Raw genomic sequence first — 12,483 nt, 5'->3', positions numbered from 1 at the left:
ATTTTGCTAAATCACGTCCTTTCCCCCCCCCTTTCCTAAAATTGCAGGTGGTGAAGAAAAAGCAGCGGACGAGAATAGTGGAGTTTTTTATCGACGTCGCGAGGGAGTGCTTCAACATCGGCAACTTTAACTCCATGATGGCCATTATCTGTGAGTACTCTCTGGCAGGCCTGCTAGCCAGCACCTAAGGGGTGGGAGCGCTGCAGAAATGGGAGCTTCTGGATGGCTAGATGGCAGCGCTGGATTAAACCCTGTGGAGGCCTCTAGGCAGTCGAAATCTTGGGGGGCCCCTCACAAATTATCTCAGAGTCTGAGCACCCACCCCACCGCCTACGGCCCCCACTGCCCCTGCAGGCACCTTCTTAAAAGCCCCTTTGACTAAGCTGCAGGGCAGAGGCAGAGAGGGGCAAAATTCTCAGCCTCTCAGCCGCCTCCTCTCCAAGCTAAACGTGCCCAGCTCCTTCAGCCTTTCCTCATAGGACTTGGTCTCCAGACCCCTCACCATATTCGTCGCCCTCCTCTGGACTTGTTCCAGCTTCTTAAAAAGGTGGTGCCCAAAACTGAACACAGAAATTCACTTCCTGCACGCTAGATCTGGGGTCGTTAGCTACTACAAAACAAGGGAAATGGTTTCACCCTTGAGGGTACTGCAGGCTACTCTGTATCTCATACAACAGGAAAGACCATTTTTCTGTAAAATGTCTTCCGTGAGAAGGTGTTCATTTAGCATCACTAGACACGCCTTTAAAAACCACGCAGGAATATTTGAGATTGTTTGTAAATTTTCCCCTTTGTTTTCCCTCTCTGCTTTACAGCGGGTATGAACTTGAGCCCTGTGGCGCGGCTAAAGAAAACCTGGTCCAAAGTAAAAACAGCCAAATTTGATGTTTTGGAGGTAAATATTTTGTATCTTGCTATGCATTGCTACAACACCGGGTATGGATGTTGTGTGTGCATGTGTAGATCATAGATGGCTAGACAGACATTCAGACTCATGTATAGGGTTACCATATTTTGAAAAGAAGAGGACATCTTTCCTGGCTACTTCAAACCAGTGATCACTCGGACAGTTCTCATTTTCAATCCCCCTACTTTCTAAACTGTGATAATTGCTAACTAGGAATCTTCCTAATTTTCCAGTCTCACAGGAGGACATTTAAAAAAAAGGGTCCCAAAAGACGAACACCAAAAAAAGAGAACATGTCCTCTAAAATGAGAACATCTGGCAGCCCTAATGTTATTTATATACAGGGCTTTTCTTGTAGCAGGAACTCCTTTGCATATTAGGCCACACCTCCCTGATGTAGCCAGTCCTCCTGGAGCTTACAATAGGCCCTGTACGAAGAGCCCTGTAAGCTCTTGAAGGATTGGCTACATCAGGGCTGTGTGGTCAAACATGCAAAGGAGTTCCTGCTACCAAAAAAAGCCCTGTTTTTTGTATATATATATATATATATATATGTGTTGCATTTGTGTTTGTATTTGAATCCTTCATATGCATGAAATCGTTACAGTCTGTTTTTTCCTGCCTATATTGGGAGAGTGGGAGCAGAAAAGAAATACGTGCAAGGGGACCAAAAGTCATTAAGAAGCCACCGAAACCTACATACAAATAAGTCATTCCGCTTTAAGCTGTTCAATGCACTAATTAAAAAAACAAAAAACATTTGAATCTCAGAAGGGTTTTTGTTTATCCGTCAGCCGACCCAGCAGAACTCTGGAAGGCTTCCTTTTTTTCTGAGCGACTGAGTGTAGGAGGGCCTTGGCATTCTCCCCTTCAGTAATAGCTACTTATTGGATGATTACTTCCACAAAACCAGAAGCTGAACATTCAGGGGTGGGAGCCAGAATGTCCCTGAAAGAGACCGGGGACCTCACAGTCCGTGCCCCACCTTCGCCTCAGGCCCCACAATTTCTTCTCACAGATGAGGATTCATATGGGAGCCCCGTGGCGCAGAGTGTTAAAGCTGCAGTACTGCAATCCTAAGCTCTGCTCACGACCTGAGTTCTATCCTTGGTGGAAGCTGGGTTTTCAGGTAGCCGGCTCAAGGTTGACTCAGCCTGCCTTCCTTCTGAGGTCGGTCAAATGAGGACCCAGCTTACTGGGGGGAAAGTGTAGATGACTGGGGAAGGCAACGGCAAACCACCCTGTAAAAAGTCTGCCGTGAAAACGTTGTGAAAGCAACGTCACCCCAGAGTTGGAAACGACTGGTGGTTGCACAGGGGACCTTTCCTTTTCCTTTCTCTTCATTTTTAATTAAAGTCTGCCATCTGGTGGAGAAAGACCGCCCACATTTAACAACTGCAGTAAACAGCAAGAGAAGGGAATCACCTTGACCGTATTTTATTTCCCCAGTGAAGATCCAAAGTGACTCACATCAGCGGTTTTCAACCTTTTGACACTTGGAGACCGGTGACAACAGGAGAATTATTTCGGGGACCGCTAGGGCAGAAATAGAAACCATAAAATACAACTGAAATCTTCAGAGAGCAACATTTAATTCAAAGAAAGCAAGTGCGAAACCTTCTGTTGCTCCTTTGCAGGAATACTTGATAACCGTGGCTGCAGTGTTGTGTCCAAGAGACGAAGCGCTACATTGACATGCATTCGGTTTCCCTGTTTGTTTTTTATCAGTGAGAGGGGCTGAAAAAACCTCCACCTCCCTCCGGCTGCCCCATTCCAGCGGCTTCAGCAGGAGGGAGAGGGGGAGAGTCTCACATGGGGTGGGGAGATGCCATTCTGATGCCTTCCTTTCATGGACCGGAAGGAATTTCTGGCAGACCAATACTGGTCCATGGACCAGTGGTTGAAAAACCACTGACTCACCTCCATTAATGGTCTGGGACCCACGTTATCTTCAGGACCGCCACTCCTGGTATAACCCCTGAAGAGCTTTGCGGTCTGCAGATAAGAACTTACTGGTGGTCCCTTGCTTGGGAGATTTCTGGATGTCCCTCAACAAGAGCCAGGGCGTTTTCTGCCCTGGCTCCAACCTGGTGGAACTTTCTGCCAAAGTAACATCATGTAATGCAACCGCAGGGGTGGAATTCTAGCAGGAGCTCCTTTGCATATTAGGCCACACACCCCTGATGTAGCCAATCCTCCGAGAACTTACAGGGCTCTTAGTACAGGGCCCTTCTATAAGCTCTTGAAGGATTGGCTACATCAGAGGGTGTGGCCTAATATGCAAAGGAGCTCCTGCTAGAATTCCACCTCTGTGCAATCCCATGGGACTTCTAAGGCAGAGATGTTCTGTTAGGTGCTTGGTTGTGAGCAGCGATGGTTTCCATCTGTCTGGCACTCCCATTTCTCTGGCTTCCCCCCACCACCACCACCTCCCATGGGGCAGTAAAAGTCAGAAGCTCAGAATCATCTATCTAGGCCAAGTGCTCTGTTTTATTCCATTCAGATTGTGAATTTTTCTTATAAATGTGTTTTTTAATCATTGTTCAGTACTCTGAGCGCTATTTTTTTTTTTTACAGGAGAGGGTGGTCTAAGAATTAAATAAATAAATAAATAAATAAATAAATAAGTACTACCATCCGGTGCTTTCTTTTATAGCAGGGACTCCTTTGCCTATTAAGCCATACACCCCTGATGTAGCCAATCCTGTAAGAAGAGCCCTGTGAGCTCTTGGAGGATTGGTTACATCAGGGAGGTGTGGCCTAATAGGCCCAGGAGTCCCTGCTACAAAAAAAGCCCAGCTATTGTCTCCTCCATATTATCCTCACCTGTGAGGTAGGCTAGGCTGAGAGTGTATGACTGGTTGCAAAGTCACCCAGCGAGGTTCCGCGCTGCAAGTGAGATTTGAACCTGGATCTCCCAGATACAAGTCTGACACTCTTTCGAGTATAAACAATTTTTATTAGTAACATATGGTAGTAGAACTATATCTACAACTTATAAAAAGCTTAAGATAAAAAAAACCATCATTCTACCCCACATCTTACTTTTCTCCCACCCCTCCCCCCAATAATTGACCCCCGCCAGTGTTATTTTTTTTTTTAAAAAAAACAGATATTAAAGGTACCTTTAACTATCAAGAAAAAACAAAAATTGATTAAGAAAAAGATCCCCCCTTCAAAAGTTATATTCTTGTCTTAAAGGTCTTAATCTTCAAAAATTGTCCCATGTCCTTTTATTTTCCACTCTTTTTCTACATATCTTCTGAATTTCTTCCACTCCCGATTAAAAAGTTCTAAATCGCAGTCTCTTAGTTTTCTTGTTAGCTTGTCCATTTCACTCCATGACATAACTTTTATAGTCCAGTCCCATTTTTCTGGTATTTTTTCTTGCTTCCACAACTGCGCATACAATGTCCTAGCAGCTGAGAGCAAGTACCATATTAAAGTTCTATCTTCTTTTGGACAAGTCTGACACTCTTAACCATTATACCACACTGGTTCTCCTGCAACCATTTTGCACCAATGCAGAATGAAGGCAATTGTGCAGGACTGCCTTTGTGATTGATGCAGGAAGCACTGCCCACATTCTTAGCTGCCCTCAGCAATAGTATCATGTAGCCAGATTTGATTAGCTATGTAGTACCATGACACCACTAGAGTTGCCAACTGGCAACTCGCAGGAGATGGAGGGGACAGCGATCCGGGGAAACGGCATCGTCGTGCAACATCACTTCCAGCCATGTAACCGGAATTGACATCACCTCATTGGGCAACGCTCTAGGGTTTCTCAAAAACACTATGGTAAAAACCATAGAGATTGGGAACACCCCTAGAACATCACATGGCACAGCAATATCACTTCTGGGTTCCGAGCTGAAAGTGACATCATGGCATTGCATGATGCCATTTCCCCACCACCACCACCACCACCAGTTCATCTTCATTGAATACTGGTAGCGGACATCTGGTAAGAACATAAGAGAAGCCATGTTGGATCAGGCCAGTGGCCCATCCAGCCAAAATTCTGTGTCACGAAGTGGTCAAAACCCAGGTGCCATCAGGAGGTCCACCAGTGGGGGCAGAATTTCAGAAGCCCTCCCACTGCTGCCCCCCCTCCCAAGCACCCAGAATACAGAGCATTGCTGCCCCAGACATAAGAACATAAGAGAAGCCCTGTGGGATGAAGAAGAAGAAGAAGATATTGGATTTATATCCCGCCCTCCACTCCGAAGAGTCTCAGAGCGGCTCACAATCTCCTTTACCTTCCTCCCCCACAACAGACGCCCTGTGAGGTGGGTGGGGCTGGAGAGGGCTCTCACAGCAGCTGCCCTTTCAAGGGATCAGGCCAATGGCCCAGCCAGTCCAACACTCTGTGTCTCATAAGAACATAAGAGAAGCCCTGTTGGATCAGGTCAATGGCCCATCCAGTCCAACACTCTGTGTTTCATAAGAACATAAGAGAAGCCATGTTGAATCAGGCCAATGGCCCATCCAGTCCAACACTCTGTGTCACATAAGAACATAAGCGAAGCCATGTTGGATCAGGCCAATGGCCCATCCAGTCCAACACTCTGTCCCATAAGAACTTAAGAGAAGCCATGTTGGATCAGGCCAATGGCCCATCCAGTCCAACACTCTGTGTCACACGGGGCCAAAAAACCCAGGTGCCATCAGGAGGTCCACCAGTGGGGGCAGAATTCCAGAAGCCTTCTCGCTGTTGCGCCAAGAATACAGGGCACCTCTGCCCCATCATGGTTGCTGCACAGCTGCCATCACTCTGGGTATGCTTGCACGAGCGTCCTGACAACAAATTGATTTTCCTCTTTTTTTTTAAATTCCGTAGCATCACATGGACCCCTCCAGCAACTTCTGCAACTATCGAACCGCCCTGCAGGGAGCTGCTCAGAGATCCCAGACGGCTCACAGCAGCCGGGAGAAAATCGTCATCCCCGTCTTCAACCTCTTCATCAAGGACATCTACTTCCTGCACAAGATCCACACCAACCACTTACCCAACGGCCAGGTCAACTTCAAAGTAAGCGAGGGTTCCTCGCAGAGTGACGCCAGGTTGCCACTAAGCCCTGGGCATGGCAGGCATTCAGAACGTGCACATGCCTCTCCGAGCCAAACGGGAGGAAGTGGCAGTCTTGACTTCGCAGCTTGTTAAAGCTGGTCAATCAATATCAATATCGCACCTTTCTTGGCATAACTTAACGCCAGTCCGTTTGCCTTGTGTGCTTTCGAGCTGGGTGTGTCCCCCTGATCGTGTGGGGCTTGTCACAAGCTAGAGCAGTCAGCTTATTAAAAGGATGGCTCTGAGCAGCATCTTAAAGTCAGATCCGGTGGCGGTGGAAAGGGCTGGCGAGTTGCGGCCAAAGGGTTTTGAAGGCAAGAAATGTTCAGAGGTGGTTTGGCATTTCCTGCCTCTGCATAGCAACCTTGGCTGAACTTCCGTGGTGGTCTCCCCGCTAGGGCTTTGTTTTTGAGCAGGGATGCACAGTTCCAGCTGACTTGCAATCAGGGGGTATGGCCTAATATGCAAATGAGTTTTGGCTGGGTTTTTTCTATTAAAAAAAGCCCTGAGTGAAACAATGGTGGCATCAGAGGGTGTGGCCTAATATACAAATGAGTTCCAGCTGGGCTTCTTCCACAAAAAAAGCCGCGTGAAACAATGGTGGCATCAGGGGGTGTGGCCTAATATACAAATTAGTTCCTGCTGTTTTTTCTGCAAAAAAGCCCTGAGTGAAACAATGGTGGCATCCAGGGGTGTGATATAATATGCAAATGAGCTCCTGCTGGGCTTTTTCTGCCAAAAAAGCACTGTGTGAAACAATGGTGGCATCAGGATGGCCTAATATGCAAATAAGTTCCCACTGGGTTTTTTCCTGCAAAAAAAGCTCTGTGTGAAACAATGGTGGTGTCAGGGTATGTGGCCTAATATGCAAATGAGTTCCCACTGGGGTTTTTCCTGCAAAAAAAAAGCCGTGTGAAACAATGGTGGTGTCAGGGGGTGTGGCCTAACACGCAAATGAGTTCTAGGGTTGCCAAGTCCAATTTAAGAAATATCTGGAGACTTTGGGGGTGGAGCCAGGAGACATTGGGGTGGAGCCAAGATCAAGGCTGTGACAAGCACAACTGAACTCCAAGGGAGTTCTGGCCATCACATTTAAAGGGACTGCACATCTTTTTAAATGCCTTCCTTCCATAGGAAATAATGAAGGATAGGGGCACCTTCTTTTGGGGCTCACAGAATTGAATCCCCTGGTCCAATCTTTTTGAAACTTGGGAGGTATTTTGGGGAGAGGCACTAGATGCTATACGGAAAATTTGGTGCCTCTATCTCAAAAAACAGCCCCCTCAGAGCACCTGATACCCATGGCTCAATTCCCCACCATTCCCTATGGGAATCGTTCATGGAGGTGCATGATGGCTGTGGGGGTTGGGCTTCCCCCGCTGGCCAGTTGGCTGGGGGAGGGGGGAAGCCTGTAAAACCAGGGGATCCCCCTCTGGGACCTGGGGATTGGGAAGCCTAATGAGTTCCCACTGGGCCGCTTCTACCAAAAAAGCCCTGCTCCCATCCAAATACTGACCAGGATTGACCCCACTTAGCTTCTGAGGTCTGACGAGAAAGGGTTAATCTGGGCCATGCTGATCAGCTTATCCCTCAGGTACATGCCTGGGGGAGGGACTTTCCTGAGCTGCCAGCCCTATGATCCAACCTGAGGAAAGCGGGATTGATCAAACAGTTAGTGGGTGGCGAAATAAAGGAGTGAAATTTTTACAACCCCCCTCTCTCTCTCTCTCATACAGAAGTTCTGGGAAATCTCAAGGCAAATTCATGACTTCATGACGTGGAAGCAGGTCGAATGCCCTTTCGAGAAGGATAAGAAAATCCAGAGTTATCTACTCACGGCACCTATTTATAGCGAGGAAGGTAAGACCCCGTTCCTGGGCAGTCACCCCCAAATATGACCCCATTTTAGGGTTGCCAAGTCCAATTCAAGAAATATCTGGGGACTTTGGGGGTGGAGCCAGGAGACATTAGGGGTGAAGCCAAGATCAAGGCTGTGACAAGCATCATTGAACTCCAAGGGAGTTCTGGCCATCACATTTAAAGGGACCACACACCTTTTAAATGCCTTTATTCCATAGGAAATAATGAAGGATAGGGGCACCTTCTTTTGGGGCTCATAGAATTGGACCCCCTGGTCCAATCTTTTTGAAACTTGGGAGGTATTTTGAAGAGAGGCACTAGATGCTATACTGAAAATTTGGTGCATCTATCTCAAAAAACAGGCCCCCCCAGAGCCCCCGATATCCATGGATCAATTCCTCATCATTCCCTATGGGAATCGTTCATGGAGGTGCATGATGTCTCTGGGGGAGGGGGGAAGCCTGAAAAACTGGGGGATCCCCCTCTGGCACCTGGGGATTGGGAAGCCTACCCCATTTCCCACTCCCACGCCTTCCAGCCCCTTCTCTGGGTTGCCACCCCTGTGCATGTTACTAATGTGGGAGAAAACACGGAAGAGCAACGGAGCACTCATAGCAGCACCAGTGGATCAGGTTTTGTATGCTCCTCCCAGAACAATTAAAGCAGAAACACCACAAAAATATTCCAGTAGTTTGAAGGTTCCCAGCAGGGCTTTTTTTGTACCAGGACCTCCTTTGCATATTAGGCCACACACCCCTGATGTAGCCAGTCCTCCTGGAGCTTCCAGTAGGCCCTGTAAGCTCTGGGAGGACTGGCTACATCAGGGAGCCATGGCCTAATACGCAAAGGAGCTCCTGGTACAAAAAAAGCCCTGTTAGGCCACACACCCCTGATGTAGCCTGTCCTCCTGGAGCTTACAGAAGGCCCTGTAAGAAGAGCCCTGTGAGCTCTGGGAGGACTGGCTACATCAGGGGGGCATGGCCTAATACGCAAAGGCGTTCCAGGTACAAAAGAAGCCCTGTTAGGCCATACACCCCTGATGTAGCCAGTCCTCCTGAAGCTTACAGTAGGCCCTGTAAGAAGAGCCCTGTGAGCTCTGCGAGGACTGGCTACATTAGGGTTGCCAATCCCCAGGTGAGGGCAGGAGATCCCCTGGTTTGGACGCCCTCCCCCCGCTTCAGGGTTGTCAGAAAGCGGGGGGAGGGGAGGGAAATGTCTGCTGGGTTCTCTTATTCCCTATGGAGATTTATTCCCATAGAAAATAATGGAGAATTGACCTGTGGGTATCTGGGGCTCTGGGGGGGGGGCTGTCTTTTGAGGTAGAGGCACCAAATTTTCCGTACAGCATCTAGCACCTCTCCCCAAAATATCCCCCAAGTTTCAAAATGGTTGGACCAAGCGGTCCAATTCTATGAGCCCCAAAAGGTGCCCCTATCCTTCATTATTTCCTATGGAAGGAAGACATTTTAAAAGGTGTGCCATCCCTTTAAATGTGATGGCCAGAACTCCCTTTGGAGTTCAATTATGCTTGTCACAGCCTTGATCTTGGCTCCACCCCTAATGTCTCCTGGCTCCACCCCTAAAGTCCCCAGATATTTCTTAAATTGGACTTGGCAACCCTAGGCTACATCAGGGGTGCTTTTTATCACCTTCCAGTGTTTTTTTCATAAGAACATAAGAACAGCCATGTTGGATCAGGCCAACGGCCCATCAAGTCCAACACTCTGTGTCACACAGTGGCAAAAAATTTTATATACACACATACACTGTGGCTAATAGCCACTGATGGACCTGTGCTCCATATTTTTATCTAAACCCTTCTTGAAGGTGGCTATACTTGTGGCCGCCACCACCTCCTGTGGCAGTGAATTCCACATGTTAATCATCCTTTGGGTGAAGAAGTACTTCCTTTTATCCGTTTTAACCTGTCTGCTCAGCAATTTCATCAAATTTCAGCCCTTTCATTTCATCAGCAATTTCAGCCCTGCTTTGTCCTAACACTAACAAACATAGATCCCTATTTGTGATTCTTTGAATCCGCTAAAAACATTCCCATGATTCCACACTGCCCACTTATATTAAGAATTGCTGCTGCCATTCCCATTTTGTCCGATGAAGTCTGCTTAAGAGCATACGAAAGCTTCCATTCTGAATATAAAAGGTGAACTTGTCTGCTGCTTTGTTTTATAGGCTAAAATGGCACAACTGTGTCCGGTCATCCTTTCTTTGTCCAAACCTTAACAATGAGCTCTATCTGGTGCATGTTCTTAAATCACATGTTTCTGTCAAGAAACAGAGTGGGGTGCATGTCTCTTCCTTCCATATTTTATCTCACAAACAGGGCTAGCCCAGCCACTAGGCAAACTAGGTGATTGTCTAGAGTGCCAGCCTTCTGGGGGTGATGAATCAGGCAGCCCCATCTGACTTATTGATGTTATCAGAGTGTGGGGGGGGGAGGGGCTGCCAGGGTGCCAGACAGTCTAGGGCCCGCTCTGCTCGCAAAGTAGTTAGAGACGTCAAACCTCTGGAAATCTTGAAGCTGGGGAGGGGGGGCATGCAATTTCTCCTGCATTTTGGGGAGAGGGGGCAAATCTTGGAGAAATCTAAATACGTTCTACATTTTCTTTCTTTTCAAACGTGGTCTTTTTACTGTTTCAACAACCTAAGATACGTATTTTATCAATTCAGGTGGGGCAGCTGTGTTGGTCTGAAGCAGCAGAACAAAATTTGAGCACAGTGGCACCTTTAAGACCAACACAGTTTTATTCGTACGAATAAAGGTGCCACTGGACTCAAATTTTGTTCTGCACATTTTATTACACTCTACATATAACGTCATAGAGTCCTGCGGCGCAGAGTGGTAAAGCTGCAGTACTGCAGTCCTAAGCTCTGCTCGCGACCTGAGTTTGATCCCGGCGAAAGCTGGGTTCTGGTAGCCGGCTCGAGGTTGACTCAGCCTTCCATCCTTCCGAGGTCGGTCAAATGAGGACCCAGCTTGCTGGGGGGGGAAGTGTAGATGACTGGGGAAGGCAATGGCAAACCACCCCGTAAAAAGTCTGCTGTGAAAACGTTGTGAAAGCAACGTCACCCCAGAGTCGGAAACAACTGGTGCTTGCACAGGGGACTACCTTTACCTTTTTTTACATATAACATTGTATTGTTTGTCATGTTAATGGAATTATACATGCTGTGGGTATCTATAAGCAAAAGCGTAAATCTACCCAATACTTCATAAAGCTACTAACCACTGAGCCCTCTGCTAGCACATATATTTTAGGTGTTTTTCCCCCAATCTGGATCTGGCAACCATACACCCCCATATCCCCTGCCAACAGCTGGGGGGACCAAGCAACCCTATCCTATACCTACATCCTACCACTGCACCCTATGTGATACTTGGAGCAAAACTGGAATGGCATGGAGATCTGGCTTCTGGGTGGTCGTCTTTGTAAAAAGAAAGCTGTTCAATGTCTGTTTTGATTTCCTCCCTTCAGCTTTGTTTATCGCCTCCTTTGAAAGCGAAGGTCCAGAAAACCATATGGAGAAAGACAGCTGGAAGACGCTCAGGTAACTCAAATGCTTTCTTTTGACCTCTCGTTTCTCTACACGGACTGATCGATTGCAGATACTGTGAAGCTGACAAAAGACAACCCAAGAGCAATAAGGCACTACAAGTAGATAGTAGAATGCTGAATTGCACCATATTAGCATCAGATTCCAGAGGCTGGGTTGAAGTAACACATGCCACACCGTAGAAAACTCCCCCAGAAGATCAGCACCCTAGACAGTCACCTAGATTGCCTAGTCGCAACAATTAATAAGAATTTGCTCTCCCCCGAGCCTCATATCCACCTGCAGGAGTGACATGCCATCTTCTGCTGACCCTACCTGCCATGGATTGCCTATTTGTGACTTTGGGCATGCCAAGAGTCACCTTGGACACTTGGTTGCTTCTCCACATTCCCTGTTCCTCCTGCCCACAAGCAAGCATGCATAGTAATAAAATTCACTCATAAGAGTATAACAGAAGCTATGATTAATTTGGAAGACGGACACAAAGCCCAGATATCCACTAAGGGGCAGCAGGAACAAACCCCAAGTATTGTCATGATCAACTCGGTGACTTTCATGTAACTACCTTCTTTGAATTAAGGGGATACAGTTTATCATTGGCCCGAGAGACGGTTCACTGATTGGGTCTTTTTTGTTCCCCCTTTAGGACAACTCTGCTCAACAGAGCCTGAGCCTTTGGACTTTTGCTCTGGATTCTAAAGCACACACTACGAACATTCGTTTTTAAATCCCGAATGACTCGGTTTGAGACGAGGAAGACCTCACTGGCTGGGGTCTCTTTTGTACATAAACACCTTTTGACTCGCAAAAAGAAAATACGTGCTCGATATTTCACATCAATGAAGGCACTTAAAAATTGAAGGATTTTTTTTAAAAGAAAAAACTATTTAAAAAAAATTAAGGGCCGGGCCCTATTCTCAGAGATGACATGGATTGTGGGGGGCGGTGTCCGTGGAGACGTCTTACTCGAATGGCATCCAGATCTTTATTTTTGTGTTTGACTCCTTCCACCTAATACATGCACCCTCTCAAATGGACTCAACACACTTACAAGTTCAAGCCCTCCACG

The 12,483-nt window shown here is 47.2% G+C and overlaps 1 protein-coding gene across 1 annotated transcript in view; it reads left to right on the top strand.

The window, feature by feature from the left end:
- RASGEF1A (RasGEF domain family member 1A) overlaps positions 1 to 12,230 on the top strand; it is a 157,562-nt gene extending 145,332 nt beyond the window's left edge. Inside the window, 6 exon segments of the mRNA XM_060241033.1 lie at positions 48 to 150; positions 816 to 895; positions 5,751 to 5,942; positions 7,718 to 7,841; positions 11,336 to 11,408; positions 12,061 to 12,230. Coding sequence (XP_060097016.1) covers positions 48 to 150; positions 816 to 895; positions 5,751 to 5,942; positions 7,718 to 7,841; positions 11,336 to 11,408; positions 12,061 to 12,085 — 597 coding nt within the window. The 3' untranslated portion in view covers positions 12,086 to 12,230.
- The last annotated feature ends 253 nt before the right edge of the window (positions 12,231 to 12,483 follow it).

Source organism: Heteronotia binoei, chromosome 6, assembly GCF_032191835.1.
Source record: "Heteronotia binoei isolate CCM8104 ecotype False Entrance Well chromosome 6, APGP_CSIRO_Hbin_v1, whole genome shotgun sequence".
Taxonomy (NCBI): Eukaryota; Metazoa; Chordata; class Lepidosauria; order Squamata; family Gekkonidae; genus Heteronotia; species Heteronotia binoei.
Note: the sequence above shows the minus strand (reverse complement) of the source record. Positions and strands in the feature narration are given on the sequence as shown.